The 17,866-nt window shown below is 45.7% G+C and overlaps 1 protein-coding gene across 5 annotated transcripts in view; it reads left to right on the top strand.

Moving 5' to 3' along the window:
* Positions 1-17,866, top strand: part of PHAF1 (phagophore assembly factor 1) — a 28,736-nt gene that overhangs the window by 7,377 nt on the left and 3,493 nt on the right. For all 5 annotated transcript variants that reach the window (XM_082606226.1, XM_082606228.1, XM_082606227.1 and 2 more), the window contains exons 4-13: positions 2,568-2,651; positions 7,398-7,441; positions 9,267-9,346; positions 9,582-9,676; positions 10,509-10,606; positions 10,696-10,808; positions 14,418-14,551; positions 14,942-15,025; positions 17,153-17,235; positions 17,644-17,687. In XM_082606226.1, the coding sequence (XP_082462352.1) occupies positions 2,568-2,651; positions 7,398-7,441; positions 9,267-9,346; positions 9,582-9,676; positions 10,509-10,606; positions 10,696-10,808; positions 14,418-14,551; positions 14,942-15,025; positions 17,153-17,235; positions 17,644-17,687 (859 nt within the window). The remainder of the gene's footprint in view (positions 1-2,567; positions 2,652-7,397; positions 7,442-9,266; positions 9,347-9,581; positions 9,677-10,508; positions 10,607-10,695; positions 10,809-14,417; positions 14,552-14,941; positions 15,026-17,152; positions 17,236-17,643; positions 17,688-17,866) is intronic.

Raw genomic sequence — 17,866 nt, 5'->3', positions numbered from 1 at the left:
CGAGCTTATAGCCACCTGTACATTTAGTTAAATCAGATTTAAGCACCCAAGATTAGATACATTTGAAAGTAGGCTTTAAACTTTCTTAACCAATTATTTTAAATGAAGTATATTTCATATATCACTACTTTGTTGTCTGTCATTCCAGTTTTTGGGTACAAATAGTAGTTTTAGCATTAATTAAGCTAATTTCCCCTAGTGTCTTCTAAGCAGCTGGAATCATAGGGTTTTTGGGGGGGTTTTGTTTGTTCTATTTATTTGTTTATTTATTTATTTATTTTTGGCTGCATTGGGTCTTTGTTGCTGCGTGCGGGGCTTTTCTCTAGTTGCAGCGAGCAGGGACTACTCTTCATTGCAGTGGCTTCTCTTGTTGCGGAGCACAGGCTCTAGGTGTGCGGGCTTCAGTAGTTGTGGCACACAGGCTCAGTAGTTGTGGCTCACGGGCTTAATTGTTCCGCGGCATGTGGGATCTTCCCAGACCAGGGCTCAAAACTGTGTCTTCTGTATTGACAGGTGGATTCCCAACCACTGCGCCACCAGGGAAGCCCCCAGAATCATAGGTTTTTAAATCCAAACCTTGGTTCAGATCTGTGCTTTTCCCCATTTCTTGGTTGTCCGACTGTAGCAAGTTAATAACCCGACTGGTTCTCCTTCTGTAAAGTGGATATGGTTTCCTTATAATAGAATAATCTTTTGATGAGGATAAAGAGGAAATGGTCTCTCAGAGCTCTGATATGGTGCTTCTTAAATGTGGGTCCTGTCCTGTTCTGCCCTCCTTCCCTTCCTTTCCCATTTGTCTCTTTGCTTCCCATCATGTGCAGAAAATCGTTTGGCCCCATTAAACATTTCAGAAATATCTTGTCTCTAGCAAATCACACCTTGGAAATTAAATGTGCCTATCAAGTAGGTCCCATCTTTCTTACAGGGAAGAGGTGTTAACAACTAGCAGAGACAGCTTTACTGAACTGGAAAGTACCTGCTTAAACACCACATAGTACATATGTATTTTGGTTCTGTAGATATAAAGTACCAATAAAACATTAATTGTGAGGATGATTTGCTTGCTTTTGAAAATTGCGTAGTTATGTCCTGAATTGTAACAATGCCGGGGAAAAAATGATCAGATCTTGGGAGCGTGTAAAAAAATTCAGATACTCCAAGCAAGGATCTTGAAAGATGCTAAAATCTTGCTTCATCCTGCTTACCACCATGGCCTAGCCCTCTCAGAAATAGAACTGTGTATTCTGGGTTGAGAATAAGTGACCTACGGTCAGGGTTCATTATTCCATTATCTTGCTTGAGACCTAACGGTTTTAGACATTCATACAGACCTACTGGAAAATTACAACATTCTTTCTTCTAGTGTTTGCCAGGCATAATGGTGCCACCTGGGCCTGCTGTCTTGTGAAGCTCAGTGGGGTGGAGGGGAGCAGACAATCTGAGCTAATCTCAGAAAGCTCCTTCTAGAGAATTTTTCCAGTAAGGCCCACACCAGCAGTGGCGCCTGGCCTTCCAGCCCATATCTCTCTCACAGGCATACCTTCATTTACTGGGCCTACCTTGAGAAGCTCTATAAAATAAAGAAACTTGTCTAAACCCTTTTGACAGCTGTGTGCCAGTTTCAAGAAGGGGCAGGGTTTTGGATGGTGGTGTTTTTCTTCTACTTCTGGGCAGCCTGGTTCAGGCATATGGAGAGTCTTCAGACTTTGAATTGATTGCATTGGCACAGAAGCAGGCAGGTGGGGCAGACTCTAGGAAAGAGTACTGTGTGCTGAGTGCTGAGCTTGGTGCTTTCTGATCTACTATCTCTGTCCTGGTAACAACCCTGGAGGGGAAGGGATGATGGTATTCCCGTGAAGAAACTAGAGCTCAGAGAAGTTTAGAGAGTCACTTAAGGTCACCAGCTCACCAAGGCTCAAGGCCAGCTCTGCCCACTGCTTTGCTGCTGCTCCCCTCCCCCCAGGACTCAGAAGGGGCAAATGTAGAAATAGGACTCCTTAGGTATTAGACTTGGGCTTTTCACTTTCTGATACGGGATGGTGGGGGGAGGGAGGGAGGAGTAAGAGTGTCATCTCATACATAATCAGATCACAAGGTACTTCTTTGTCCTGGAATCTGGCATAAAACAGTCAAAGAATAAAATGTGTTTTCCTGTGGGTGGTACAGACAGCCTGGGAGTGAATGGACATAGGTTCAGCTGACATGCATTGACCATTACTTGCTGAGTTTGGATCCTGGCGAGGCCTTTTACAAGGCTTTTATTCCTCATCAACTACTCTGCAGGTTTGACAGCAGTAAACCCATGCTACAAATGTGGACCCGGGACCCTCGAAAGAAAATGGCCTGTATACTTACATAATTTTGGCCTTTTCCCCCAGGTAATAACTCAAAGGCTGGAAGTAGAGGACACTGCGTTCACAAATCAGTTTCTGGCTTCCAAACCTGTCAGCTGTCTACACTTAGATATTCCCTGTGCACTGCATTTATGTTGTAAGGTTTCAGTGGGTGCTGGTGAGAATACTACATGTTCAGAGTGTGTATTTATTTATTATTTTGGTTTTTTGTAGTCTCCTCTAAGCCATGACCTCATCCTTAACCTGACTCAGGACGGGATCAAACTACTGTTTGATGCTTTCAATCAGAGACTTAAGGTAACTATAAATGACGACGAAAGTTTCACGTCAGGCTGATTAACGTGTGACGTTGTGGGATGTTTCTGAAACTCATAAGTGGGAGTAGACTTTTGTGGTTTAGAGACAACCACAATATAGGGGACTGAATCTGTGCCTGTTCCTCTAAAAAGAGAGAAGCTGGGGTGGATTGGGATGGTTGGAAAGAGGCTGGGAAGGACTCCAGCCCCGGGCTCCAGAGGTGAAGGGGAAAGAGTGTTGGAGATTTGGGAACATGCTGTGGGGAGGGGGCTTATATGTTGAATAGGAAAATGAGAGGAGCTAAGTATTTGGCATTTATTTTATTTATTTATTTTTGGCTGCATTGGGTCTTCATTGCTGTGCGCGGGCTTTCTCTAGTTGTGGTGAGTGGGGGCTCTTCTTCCTTGCGGTGCGTGGGCTTCTCATTGTGGTGGCTTCTCTTGTTGCGGAGCACAGGCTCTAGGCACATGGGCTCAGTAGTTGTGGCTCGTGGGCTCTAGAGCGCAGGCTCAGTATTTGTGGCGCACGGGCTTAGTTGCTCCGCGGCATGTGGGATCTTCCTGGTCCAGGGCTCGAACCCGTGTCCCCTGCATTGGCAGGCAGATTCTTAACCACTGCACCACCAGGGAAGTCCGATCCTGAGTCTTTAAAAGCGTACTTAAAATGGGGACTGACTGCAGAATAGGACCAGAAGACTTTAGTAAGGTTTTTATATCTTGTTGTTTTGCTTCATTCTTGGGTCAAACAATAAGACTGGGAATATGAAAAATGGAAACTGTTCTTCCTAAAATGCTGAAGCTTGGACCTCAACACCACCAGCACTGAGTTGATTCTTGAGCCCCTTTAAAAGGAAATGTAAACAAACAACTTGCTGGTATGTAGGGTTGTCTTAATTGGCGGTCAAGTGCAGTTTACTAACACCTGTTTCAGTCCAGAATGTTTTTAATACACTATTTACAAATGCCTGGACATGAAAGGTTAGTCATGTGACATCAGACTCATGCCTCAGAGTCATAAGGTTGAATGTGGCTCAGGGCAGTGGCATGCCAGAGCCATCGTCCTGGTTAGGTTATAGAGTTGCTTTTCCAAAAGGCTTGGAAGACAGAACATGGAAAAATGATCTGTACGTGGAATGAGAATTCCTCATTTATGATGGTTTTTCAAAAAGGAAAGTTTGATGTGAACATTCTTATCCCCACAACACCCTTGCCTCCTCTTGTAGGCTCAGTCATCCTGTCTTTACTGACCAGAAGTTCCACACTGGCAAAGGGTAGAAGGTGGTCTTCAGTGTGGCTTCATCACAAATTAGGGGAAATTAATCTGGAAGCACCTTTACAAAGAGTCATTTGTCTTTAACTTGGTAAATCCACTTTAGGAAACATAACCCAAAAAGATTATGGGGAGGGTAATAATGCCAGATATTTACAGCAGGGCTTTTCATAGTAATGAAAAGCCAGAAATAACCTAAATAGACAACAGTGGGGGGTAGATAGGCAGCCTGCCATAGAGTTACAGCATGGTGAGGACAATATTATATATTTAGTGAGCACTTAGTACATGTTAGGCACATGGCTGAGTGCTTCCCATGCATTTCCTAATTTAATCTTAACAAGCCTGTAAGTGGTACTTCTTACTAATGAAATAACAGATGGACAGAGGATAAGTGGTCTAGCTGACACCAAGCTTTTAACCCTATGTTAACAGAGTGCGGTAACTGACCACTGGGAATAGAAATGGCTTAGGTTTGTTGATGAGTATGGGAAATAGATGTGACAAAAGCTGAAGAAAATAGTGTAAGCATACTATGCAGAAAAATGAGGAATGGGAAAAGAGATAGAATAGAACCTTCTCTCTGCCTTCTGTGGGGTCCCTATGAAGAAAGAGGGGCTGGGGCCCTGCCTGAGCCTCTGGAAACTGAGGAAGTAATCCCTCAGGTGCCCTTGGTTGGTACCAAGTCTGACCTCACCCATCTGCCTGCCCCTCCATCCAAGGGCTTCAGAAGCTGCTTCTCCCCGATTCTGTCTCCTGCAGTTTCCCCATCCTCTCACTCCCTGTCTATGAGAGAGCATTATGGAATGAGGCTTCACAAGTCACAGTCTTTACAGCCACCTGTCTTTTCCTTTCCTATCTTGGCTGCTGCCTTGTCTTCTCCTCTAGGGAAATCAAGGTCTTTTCCAGCCCAGAGGGTGGAAAACCATGGACTTCAGATTTCCCCAGCTACTTGTCCCTATGGCCCAGCAAGCTCCATGGGTCAAAATCTGCTTGTTGATTCTGGCAAGGGACCCAGAGTGCTGACTGTCTTGGAGTCCTTCGTGTCACAGGTGCCACGCCATAAGTGTTGGTGTGGGCTGTTGGCAGGTGAATGATAGTGTCACAGCAAGAATATCCTGGAGGCCCACAGGGTGAGCGATGGGCAGCCCTTGGGGGATCGTTAGCCAGCCCTCTGCTATACAAGCAGGGATTCTGGCTGAGGGTTGAGGCCTCTGCCATCATGGGACCCTGGCCTCAGTAAAATGGCATACCAGTTTGGCATAATACACTGCCATGCCTAGGCTTTCTGAAGGTAGTGTCATGAATCACAGCTATTCCCCTGCCCTTGCATGACCTCTCTTGGCACCACTTTTCATATTTTTGAGCTTCATATTGCCCTTAGCTATCTTCATACCCAGCTGACTCCCTGACATGTGTCGTTACTTCCTCTGTGCAAACTAATGAGCCGGACCTCAAGGGGCTTAACTCAGTGGTACCAGTGAACAGCATATGCTAACAGTGTAGGAATGGGTAGATTGAAGTGCTACAACAGCCCAGCAGAGGGGGTGATTCTTAGCAGCAGGTAGGATCAGAATAGCTGCACCTTATAGTGAAGAGGTGCCCAATTTGTGGTTCAGTTATGATTCTCAAACAAAGTTAGGGACAAGTCTGACCAAGAATGAACTGCCTGTTATGTCTCTGTTCCTGTGACAATGCCAGATGCTCCTGTACCCAGTGTCCCACAGCCCTTTCCAGGATGAAGCCCTGATTGTCAGGGCAAATAGACATTGAACCAGCTCTGCTTGTGCTTCTTCGATGGGGGCCAAACCTCCCAGCTGTAGGATACCAGATGGTGCTCCAGGCCTCAGCCAGCTATGCTACTGCCTGCCTAGCCCTTGACGCCATTGTCATAAAAGACTTCACAATGCTCATTACTTGGCATCGCTAGTGGCTGAGAGTTCAATACCTTTTCCTTTGTCTCATTCCTGAGTTCTTGACATTTCATCTGAGGCTGAACCTTTTGAAACTTCACAAGGGTCCTGAGGTTCTCCAGGTTTGACCAGATGCTCTTCGTTAGGGATATAGCTGAATATTGTCACACTTGACCTAAGCTAATGTAATATGACTTGTTTTCTAGTAGGATAGACCTCCCCCTCCGTCTTTTTTTGTTTTTGTAAACCACAGTATTTTGAAGCTATTTTTGAAAGGGACTTGATTTGGGTTTTTATAATGCAGCAAAATATATAATAAAAGGAAGGGGGCTCAGTATCCCCCTTACATGTTACAGCCTTCACAAGCTTCATGAATTTGTTTCTGTGGAGGGTTTTACTGTCCTGTAGCATGGTATGTGCAATCTTTTATGTGACTCAGCAGTAGATGATATCTAAAAACCTGATGCAGAACATCCATGGACATCTGTTGAACAATCCACTAGAAAGAAGGGTAGGGTGAGTTTATGCTGTGTGTGTGGTATGGGTTTTTCTTCTAGAGTTAAAAATAAGAACAGGGGCTTTCCTGGTGGGGCAGTGGTTAAGAATCTGCCTGCCAATGCAGGAGACACGGGTTTGAGCCTTGGTCTGGGAAGATCCCACATGCCGCGGAGCAAGTAAGCCCGTGCACCACAACTACTGAACCTGTGCTCTAGAGCCCATGAGCCACAACTACTGAAGCCCGCTCACCTAGACCCTGTGCTCCACAACAAGAGAAGCACTGCAATGAGAAACCCATGTGCCACAACGAAGAGTAGCCCCCGCTTGCTGCAACTAGAGAAAGCCCTCGTGCAGCAACAAAGACCCAACACAGCCATAAACAAACAAACAAACAGACAAACAAATAAATAAATTTAATTTAAAAAAAAGAATCCGCCTCCCAATGCAGGAGACACGGGTTCGAGCCCTGGTCCGGGAAGATCCCACATGCTGCAGAGCAACTAAGCCCATGCGCCATAACTACTGAGCCTGCACTCTAGAGCCCGCAAGCCACAGCTACTGAGCCCATGTGCCACAACTACTGAAGCCCATGTGCCTAGAGCCCGTGCTCCCAACAAGAGAAGCCACCGCAATGAGAAGCCTGCGTGCAGCAACGAAGACCCAACACAGTCAAAAATAAAATAAATAAAATAAATAAATTTATTTTTAAAAAAAAAGTAATGTGCAGTGCTTCAGGAGAATTTCAACTAGTGATAATTTTTTTTTTCTTCACTACTCTGTAAATGTCTTTTTTTTTTTTTTTTTTTTTTTTTGCGGTACGCGGGCCTCTCACTGCCGTGGCCTCTTCCATTGCGGACGCGCAGGCTCAGCGGCCATGGCTCACGGGCCCAGCCACCCTGCGGCATATGGGATCTTCCCAGACCGGGCCACGAACCCGTATCCCCTGCATCGGCAGGCGGACTCTCAACCACTGCGCCACCAGGGAAGCCCTGTAAATGTCTTTCTAATTAATCTTTTTCAACTGCAGAGCACTAACAGCTCTTAAACATTTGCTTTTTGTTTTTAGGTGATTGAAGTATATGACTTGACTAAAGTAAAGTTAAAATATTGGTAAGTTTTCTCCTGGTATGTGTCATGGGCTTGGTACACTGGGGCTTTATCTGCTACCCGTATTAAGTTAGTAAAGGATTCCCATCTGCAGCAGTTCTGGGATTACAGCCTGGTGCCATGATTTCCTCCTGCAGCCTCCAAGTCTACTCAGTTTCCTGGGGAAGAGAAGGAAACCTCATTAAGAACACACTGTGTGTGAAACACTTCACATCTGTGACAATTTATTTAATCCCACAACAAAGCAGGACCTCAGCTCAGAGGTCTGTGACTGTCCCCTGGGTCATAGCTGCCCTTCCCTGCACAACCTCTTCTGGCACCTCTTTATGTGTTCATTACCAACAGAGGCGGAACAAACCAGATACATCTGACTTCAAGCCCTGTGCTAAAGAGAATGCCAAAAGGATTACTATTTGGGGGGCCAAAATCTGCTTTTTAGAATGAAAATGGGATGTATTTGTGCCTGTATGATGCACAAATATTTGAACCTCCATTATGGTAAGGCGCTGTGCTGGCATCTAGAATATTCTGTTCAGTAAGCTTCCTTAACAGGCTTACCTTCTCAAGGGTGTGTAAGGGGTCAGTTCCTGGGCTGGCTCAAGCAGTGTTTGCCAGTAGAGAAGTGGATAAAGCAAATGCATAATAGCACTGACCCCTGCAGATTCTGATTGTCTTTTAGTCTTGTTGGGGCCTTCTGTACCTCAAGGTCTGGCTTCTCTTTACCCTCTTAAGAGACAGTGGTGGGTAAGAGTGAGGGTTCTAGAGTCAGGCTTCCCTGGGTTTGGGTTATGACTTCTTCATTTTATTACTCTGTGAAATTGGGCAAGTCACTTAACCTCTTTGAGTTTGTTTTCTCATCAGAGAAATGAAACCAATAATCAGGTTGCTGGGTTAGGAAGATGACATGAGATAATACTGGTAAAGCATATAGCACAGTGCCTGGTTAAAAACAGAGGTTCCAGATGCAAGCTATTATATATAGAACAGATAGACAACAAGGTCCTACTGTATAGCATGGGAAACTATTTTCAGCATCCTGTATTAAACCATAATGGAAAGACTATGAAAAAGAATGTATATATAATTGAATCACTTTGCTGTACAGCAGAAATTAACAGAACATTGTAAATCAACTATACTCCAATAAAATAAATTTTTTAAAAAGCAGAGGTTTTCCATAAGTGATAATTTTTTTTAAAGTATTCTTAACCTTAAACATTTTCCCTAAAGTTGTAAATGATTTATCTTCATGCTCATTATCTGAAATCATACGCCTTTCTTTGCTCCCAAGCCCACCCCCCTCCCAGGTATTTTTCCTTTGCTTGGGATCCATTCCTCCCCATCCACATACCTGTTCACCCAATCCATGAGTGCTGGTTCTTCTGCTTGTTAGGAAAACAAGCTGCCTCGCTTGGCTGTACCCTTTTAAGACATTCATCCCTTTTTAAGAAAGTTCCTTTTCAAGCCAAACTACTAGTATGCATCCTGGGAAAACACATTAACGGTGTCTATTTCTGAGTACTCTTTATCCAAGTCCAAATGCCATGGGGCTGAGGCCGGATTTATTTCTTTCTGAACTGGCCTGGTGGCCACAAATGTCTTGGGAGGTCCTAGAGGACTAATTCTCTGTATCAACCTCAGGAGAATTGACTATTTATGACCTCATTTATTGTCTCTTATTTAGAAGTTCTATAGTTAAACTTTTATTTTGATATAATAGTAGACTCACCCGCCTGTGTTTTAAGAGTAACTCTTCCAGCCACCATCTCTAATGATCTGTGAGCCCATCTTGCAAAGCCTGGTATTAAAAAGTATCTCTGTTTTTCAGTGGTGTGCATTTCAATTCTCAAGCCATAGCTCCCACCATTGAGCAGATTGACCAGTCTTTTGGTGCGACCCATCCTGGAGGTAAGCCAAGTCCATTTGATTCCTCTGGTCATCTGTAGCCATGTTCCTGTCGGATTTGGGGATTGGTACTTGGGTGTGAAGGAAAGCTCTTCCCTCTTGTTTTCAGTCTAGTGGGTCAGTTCAGAAATGAGACACAAGGAAGGTGTTGCCAGCCATTACTCCCTTCCAGGCTGGTTTGTGTTCACAACTTCTGATGCCATTTAACCATGCCGTTTTCTTCTCCCCACTCCCACAGTGTACAACTCCGCTGAGCAGCTCTTCCATCTCAACTTCAGAGGACTGTCTTTCTCTTTTCAGCTAGATTCATGGACTGAGGTTCCCAAGTACGAGGTTAGCCTTTCTCTTTCCCTGATATTTATTGCCCGGTGCCCAGGTGATACGGGTCAGCAGAGTACCATTGGAGGAGGCTGGATAGGTGCTCTTTCTTTGGTTTCCTGATCTCTGAGGTCTTCGGAGGCCAATGGGGGGTACAGTGGGGGAAGCTGATAGAACAAAGCCCAGGCTGGCATTCCCAGGAAGAGGGCACTTCCACCTGAAGAGTGAGGTCGAGCTCACTTTGCAGAGGTAAATCCATGTCGTGTGCTTTAAAACTCCAAATCACCACAGTTTTTCTTAATGGCCTGGAATTTGAGAGAATTCATCCTTAGGCAACAGCATCCTTAGTGTTATGAAATGATAGCTTTTTGTAAGTTTTACATTTTATTGAAGGAGGCATTTCTACATTTTCTCCCTGATGAAGGAATGAAAAACTAAGTAAAATTAAAGATGAACTTGCATGATTAGTTCAATTTATTGACCTGGAGACAGGTTGGACTGTGTGCTTTGACCTGGCCAGTTTTTTTTTTAATATCAAGAGTTTTAATAATCTTGATAAATAAAACAAGCGAACTTCAAAGTTTCTCAGAAACCACAGTCCCATCTTTCTACACTGTAGGTAACCATACCCATTTTTATAGATGAGGAAATAGATACAGAAAATTTGTACCAGGTAAGGCAGTACCAGTAGCAGGGTTCTATCTGAAACTGAGACATTCCTATTCTAAATTCCTTACTTCCATGACCTGGCCAGTTCTCGAAGACCATGAGTGTCGGGAAAAGGCCAGAGCCTGAGTCGCGTGGCCCACAGTGTGCTTTTATTAAAAGACTTGTCTTGTGTTTGCAGCCCAATTTTGCCCATGGTCTGGCTTCTCTCCAGATACCCCACGGAGCAACTGTGAAACGAATGTACATCTACAGTGGAAACAGCCTACAGGATACCAAGTACGTGTAGGGGAGCACAAGCTTCATGCTAAGGCCATGGGCTCCCTGGGAGGGAGGGCAAAGCCTCTGCTCACTGTGCCTTCCCCCAGGGCTCCCGCGATGCCCCTGAGCTGTTTCCTGGGCAATGTGTATGCTGAGAGTGTAGATGTTCTTCGAGATGGAACTGGACCCTCAGGTTTACGACTTCGCCTACTTGCTGCAGGTCAGTTACTGGCTTTGGGGTGGTGGATTCTCCATTATATCCTTGTTGTGATAGTCTAAGATCCCACGTCCTTAGAATAGTTGGTAGAAGACAAATGGTGCTGATGTTTATGATTAAAAGTTTTCATTTAAATTTGTGAAGGGACAAGACAGTCTTATTTTGAGCAAATCTTAACAAACGACAGTAAAACTTCTTCCCTTGGCAGGTACATCAGCCTCTGTGTACTTATGTAGCTTTGCAATGGTTCCTACGTCCTGGAGATATATCTTATGGGCTCAGTGTTGTATGTTGTCTCGTTTTCCACCCGTTGTGCTCATTTCTCAGAGTAGACTGGCAAGAGGAGCTTGTTGAATTGTGGTTTAGCCATACCCTGCTCAGTTTTGCTGACTGTGAACAAAAAGAGTTGCTGCCTTCAGTAGCTGGTCTCTCCAGGATTCACGCCTCATCTTGTGATTTTCTTGTGTGGACAATCTCAACTCCTTTGGACCTTTGGATTATACTTAGTGGTACCGAGATCCTCCTGTGTGTAGTTTGCCTCCATAAAGATGGCCTGGGGACTTTGAGCTCCATGATGGGGCTGTGCCTTAATGGAGTTCATATTCTAACCAGTGTTTGTTTGTAAGCTGGGGTCTTGCATCAGTCTCTGGGGCATCCGTTCTCAACCGTTTAGAATCTGGTATATAAACTGTGAACTCACTCCCCTGAACAATTAGATAGTTCACAGCCTCCAGGTTAGAAATTTCTTTTCTTTTCTTTTCTTTTTTTAAATAATTAATTATATATATAATTTTTTAAAAAATAAATTTATTTATTTTTTGGCTGCGTTGGGTTTTCACTGCTGGACACAGCCTTTCTCTAGTTGCGGCGATCGGGGTCTACTCTTCATTGCGGTGCACGGGCTTCTCATTGCAGTGTCTTCTTTTGTTGCGGAGCACGGGCTCTAGGCACACAGGCTTCAGTAGTTGTGGCTCGTGGGCTCTAGAATGCAGGCTCAGTAGTTGTGGTGCACAGGCTTAGTTGCTCTGCGGCATGTGGGATCTTGCTGGACCAGGGCTTGAACCCGTGTTCCCTGCATTGGCAGGCCAATTCTTAACCACTGTGCCACCAGGGAAGTCCCAGAAATTTCTTAAAATGTGGTCTTCTAGCCATGGCAGAACACCAGCTACTTAAAGGAGCATTGCACTTGAGCTGTAGTTTTTGAGAGAATTGAGATGTGGCAAAAAGGTCAAGCAATTTAGGTCTGTCTTCTCAGGAGGATTGCTGCTTGAAACAGCAGGATGGTCAAGGATGGTGTGATTATCCCAGGTGACAGCAAGAGGAGCCTGTTGAGAGTAGGGGGTCTCAGCCAATTCTGACTGCCGCCCTGTACAGGACACTCCTAGCAGTCACATCTCACCGCTTACAGGGTCAGTGGGGAAAACACTTTAAGTCAAGGCATCACTGAGTTACTATCCAACCCAGTACTCATTGAGAGTTTCCTTTGGCAAGCAGAAGGGTAGCTTATCCTGGCCAACCCCTTTCTCACATCTTTTTCCTATGGAGTGTGGCTACAGTAATGCTTTTTTTTTTTTTTTTTTTTTGGCGGTACGCGGGCCTCTCACTGTTGTGACTTCTCCCGTTGCGGAGCGCAGGCTCAGCGGCCATGGCTCACGGGCCCAGCTGCTCCACGGCATGTGGGATCCTCCCGCCCCAGGGCACAAACCCATGTCCCCTGCATCGGCAGGCGGACTCTCAACCACTGCGCCACCAGGGAAGCCCCTACAGTGATGCTTTTAACAAGGAAAGTCCATTCAATTGTCTTGATCCCCACAATAATTTATAGAATGACTCATTCCAGGGAATCAAACTAAAATAGTCTCCTAAAAAGAACTAAGGGTAATTTTACCTGAGGAGGCTTCAGGTAGAGTGAGACAAGAGAGGAGGCTCACCTGTAAAGGGTGTCTCCCCTGTATCCCCACCTGGACACAAGTATCTGGTACTTGGAGACATGGGCACACAGTCCACCTTGACAGGACTTTTGGTGGGTTCCATAGGTCACCCAGGCTTGCCTAAGTGCAGGATTTATAGACAGAGGTTAATGTAGACTGTGGTTTTTCCCAGGACCTAGTTAATGTACACACAGTTGTGTGTGTGTATGTGTCAGGAGTGGGATTTGAAACAGCTCTTATTTTGCCACTCAGTTTATACGTGCTGTGACTTAAGACTCTTGGGTTAGTTGGAGAACTCAGTACCTCTTTGTTTCAGATTTTGGATCCCTGAAGTCTTCTGTATATAACAAATGGATTCTTATACAAGAAAGAGCTTTGTCAGCTATAAAGCCCTGTGTAGAGGAAGGTGATGGTGGTGGTTATCATGGTACCAGGAATTGCAGTCCTTGGATTCTTGGCTTCCTTTTATAATTTTGAGCAAAACACTTTGTCTTCTCATCCACAGAATGGGGGAAATTTTACTCTTGGTGTGTCTGTTGCTATTCCGCAACCACTTCTGTATATGTGTGTGTTTAACTAGAACCATTTCTGAAATATATTAGACAAAGTCAGGGTTGAAAGATTCTTCCCAACGAAGAAACTTCTGGCAAATCAGGTTTTTTTTCTTTCTCCCACTTGCCTGGTTTATCTCTTTTGAGTGTTTGTGGGTCTGGTGTTTGTAGAATTAGGGAGTTAAAAGTTAGTGTTTGCTTTGCTCTTGGCTCTTTTATAGGGTGATCTTCAGGTCCAGTCTCAGATTGTGGGTTACCATTGAGAAGTACTTCTTTTTTTTTTTTTAATATATTTTATTTTTATTTTTTATTTTTGGTTGTGTTGGGTCTTCATTGCTGCACGCAGGCTTTCTCTAGTTGCGGTGTGCAGGCTTCTCATTGCGGTAGCTTCTCTTGTTGTGGAGCACAGGCTCTAGAATGTGGGCTTCAGTAGATGCAGCATGTGGGCTTAGTGGTTGTGGCTTGTGGGCTCTAGAGCGCAGGCTCAGTAGTTGTGGCACGTGGGCTTAGTTGCTCCGTGGCATGTGGGATTTTCCTGGACCAGGGCTTGAACCCGTGTCCCCCGCATTGGCAGGCGGATTCTTAACCACTGCACCACAAGGGAAGCCCCGAGAAGTACTTCTTAACGTAACTCCTTGTATCTTGTCAGGACCTGGAAAGTGGCAAGAGGTAATAGCACCCATTTATATATTTCCGTAGCACCTGTGCTGCTGTTTATTGTACCACAGTCGTGTGATGGTCTGATTGAAACCGTCATGCCATAAGCTCCAGTGTGGGCAGAGACTGCACCTATTCTGCTCATCATTGTTTCCTCCGCATCTAGCAAAGTGTCCTAGCCCATGGGGTCAATGACTGAGTATTTGCTGAGTCAGTGAATGACTTTTCTAGAGCTCTGTATCACTTTGGTGGGATTGAGTGAATCTCTCACATTATTTTGAGTAGATAGTGATCTCTTCTAGCATCTCAAGTCCTGGTGACCTGGTACTTCAGCTTACATGCAGTCTTTCCCCTCAGCCAAACCTGATAATGCAGCGTGCAGCCACTGGCCTTTCTCGGGCTCCCAGGACCCTGGGCTGCAGGGTCACAGGCGCTGACTGGGAACCTGACCACCTGTACCTTTTTCTCTCCAGGTTGTGGACCCGGCTTATTAGCAGATGCGAAGATGCGGGTATTTGAACGCTCAGTGTATTTTGGCGATTCCTGCCAAGATGTTCTTAGCATGCTTGGCTCTCCACACAAAGTCTTCTACAAGTCAGAAGACAAGGTAGGGAAAATGTGTTTATAAAGTGAATAGGTGGTGTCTCTCTCTCTCTCTCTTTTTTTTTTTAATCAACTTTAACTTAACACTGAGTAAATGTAAACTGCTGTTTTCCCATAGGACCTGCTGTATTAAAGCTGATGGAAAAGTAAATTGAAAGCTCTTTTCTGACCCCTGTTGGTCAGATTGTTCTGCCTTTCCTTGGAGACCAGGGCGCAGTCTATAGTCAACCAAATCTGGCTGGGTTGTTCGGCACGAGCATGTGGGACTCTCACACTCTTGCTTCCCCAACAGATTAACGTTATACAAGAAACACAATTTGTAGACTCATTTAATCCAAGAATTAAATGTATTAAGGGGTTGGATTTTAATTCATTGTTATTTTTTCCCCAACAGATGAAGATTCATTCTCCTTCTCCTCATAAGCAAGTTCCATCGAAGTGCAATGACTACTTTTTTAACTACTTCACTCTTGGAGTGGTAAGTTGTGATTCCTTAGAGAAGCGTTCCATTTCTGTGGGAGTGTGCAGTGCCCCTGGGCATACCTGTGTGCATACATGCAGCTTTAACCATGCCTGGCTGCAGGAAACCTAGCCCTAGCTGGCTTTACCAGTGTCGTCTTGCATTGGCATTGGTACCCCCAAAGTAGACCTTTCCTGTCACCACCATTGCTGAGAAACACTGGGTTCTCTGGTATGTCTTTATTTCTTTTCGGAGGGAAACATGCTCCACAAGTAGAGGCTGCAGGAGTCATTCAGGTTAAGATGTTTTGGGAACTGCTGTTTCGTAGAGCATAGGACCCTCTTCTGGAGACAAAAAACAGGTAGACAAAAAAGGCTTAAAGTCTGGGAGTGTGCTTATGTATTTTTAGGGGATCGCCCCAGAGGCATTGCTGCAGCCCTGTGCTCTGGACATATGGTGCTGAATGGAGCTGTGGCCATCAGTGCTGACAGTCCAGCTGGTAGATGTGTGTGTGAGAGAAATGATAGTGTAAAGAAAACTGCACCAGCAGGATAGAGCTCAGAGGGCAGGGCTAGCCTGGATATTGGGTCTTCTAACCTTTCAGCTTTCTAGGGCCTGGGACACTGAAGCAGCAAAGAAATGGTATACTCCAGAGAGGGAGAAAGGAGGACTGGGTCTGCCAGTGTGGAAAAGACCAAAGAGGAGCCAGGAGTAGCAGGGGAGAGGCAATGGGATCATAAACTCTTGAGGGTAGGATGGTGGCAGGAGGGAATGGCACTGTTGTAAGCTGAACCTCTTTTTTTTTTTAATGTTTATTTCATTTATTTATTTGGTTGCACCGGGTCTTAGCTGCAGCAGGCAGACTCCTTAGTTGCAGCTCGCCAGCTCCTTTAGTTGCAGCACGTGTGCTCCTTAGTTGTGGCTCACCGGCTCCTTAGTTGTGGCAGGTGGGCTACTTAGTTGCAGCATGCATGTGAGATCTAGTTCCCTGACCAGGGATCGAACCTGGGCCCCCTGCATTGGGAACGTGGAGTCTTAACCACTGCGCCACCAGGGAAGTCCCAAGTTGAACCTCTTTTTGAGTTCAAGGGCCAGTGATGATAGGTATCAGGGAAGATGGAGTAAATGGACCAGCCCTGATGGGACATGGTGTGGCTGTTGGTGGAGGGCTGGAGTCAGGGGTAACCCTGGGGTCTCAGGCAGAACAGCTGACAGGATGTGAACCTGAGAAGGGTGTGGCGGGGTACGAAGAGGTGTTTGATAGGCAGTGTCAAATCCAGATCTGAGTCCTGGCTAGAGGCTAGCCTTTACTTCAGTTCCAAGGGTTGCTGACTTCCACAGAGAGGGCCTGTGGAAGCCAGAAGGGTCTGGCAGGTCATGGCATTCAGAATAGCCAGGTGCCTTGAGTCCCTTGAGAGTCAGGTGGCCCCTGAATCTTCTTGTTAGCCTGTAAGCCAAAATCTGTGCTCGGTTACCTTTTTTTTTTTTTTTTTTTTTTTGCGGTATGCGGGCTGCTCACTGTTGTGGCCTCTCCCGCTGCGGAGCACAAGCTCCGGACGCGCAGGCTCAGCGGCTATGGCTCACGGGCCCAGCCGCTCCATGGCATGTGGGATCTTCCCGGACCGGGGCACGAACCTGTGTCCCCTGCATCGGCAGGCGGACTCTCAACCAGTGCGCCACCAGGGAAGCCCTTTTTAACATCTTTTTAAAAATGTGGAACACTTCACGAATTTGCATGTCATCTTTCTGCAGGGGCCGTGCTAATCTTCTCTGTATCGTTCCAACTTTAGTATATGTGCTGCCGAAGCGAGCACTCGGTTACGTTTTTTTATCAGGTGTTTTTGGTCAGGAAAGATATCCCTGACCGTGTTTGAGTTCGCAAGCAGTGGGAGCTGTAGTCCCTTGTGCCTTTTGGGCCTACTGGTACAAGGTTTGGAATGACGAGGCCTGTAGATGGTTCGGTGTATGTCGTCATCCCTTCACACTCAGCCTCAGCTGTCCCCTTGATTGTTATTTGGGAGAAAGCTGGTCCCCAAGGGCATCCCCATTGTGGAGTGAGTGTCTCTAAGTTGGACATGCCCTCGAAAGCCCCCTGCCCTGCCTCAGTAACTTTCCCCACTTGGGCATCCTTGTTTTCTATCCCAGGACATCCTCTTTGATGCGAATACACACAAAGTGAAGAAGTTTGTCCTACACACCAACTACCCTGGACATTATAATTTTAATATGTGAGTATACCTGTACCTGCCCCTCCAGCAAAGAGAGCTCGTGGCTTTGGATGTTTGCTATTTCATGGAAAGCAAACATTTCCTGAGTGTTGGCTCTGTTCCTGGTATAGTACCCATTACCTTATATCTCTCCATTTATACCCATTTTACAAATAGGGAAATAGATTCAGAAAGCTTGGCCTCTTATCTGAGGTGATAGGGTCTTCAGAGCCCCCAAGCTGTGCCCTTTTTGGTTTGACTCCAGTGCCCAAATCTGGCCTCTCCCAGGGAACACTGTGTCAGGCCCAGAGCCAGGGCTTTGGGCAAGTGTGCTTGATCCTGTTTTTCCTGGGGTGCAGAGTTGAGATGTGGGGGTGGTCAAGGCCTCCCAAGGGGTTCAACCTTTACCCATCTGCCTTCTCTCTCTAGTTATCACCGCTGTGAGTTCAAGATCCCACTAACCATAAAAAGAGGTGAGTAGTCAGTGTCCTCAGGGTAAGGAAAGGGTTTTATTTTTTTTATTATTATTATTTTTTTTGCGGTACGTGGGCCTCTCACTGTTGTGGCCTCTCCCGCTGCAGAGCACAGGCTCCGGACGCGCAGGCCCAGCGGCCATGGCTCACGGGCCCAGCCGCTCTGCGGCATGTGGGAT

This window comes from Mesoplodon mirus (genome assembly GCF_964341445.2).
Source record: "Mesoplodon mirus genome assembly, chromosome: 19".
NCBI classification, from domain to species: Eukaryota; Metazoa; Chordata; class Mammalia; order Artiodactyla; family Ziphiidae; genus Mesoplodon; species Mesoplodon mirus.
Note: the sequence above shows the minus strand (reverse complement) of the source record. Positions and strands in the feature narration are given on the sequence as shown.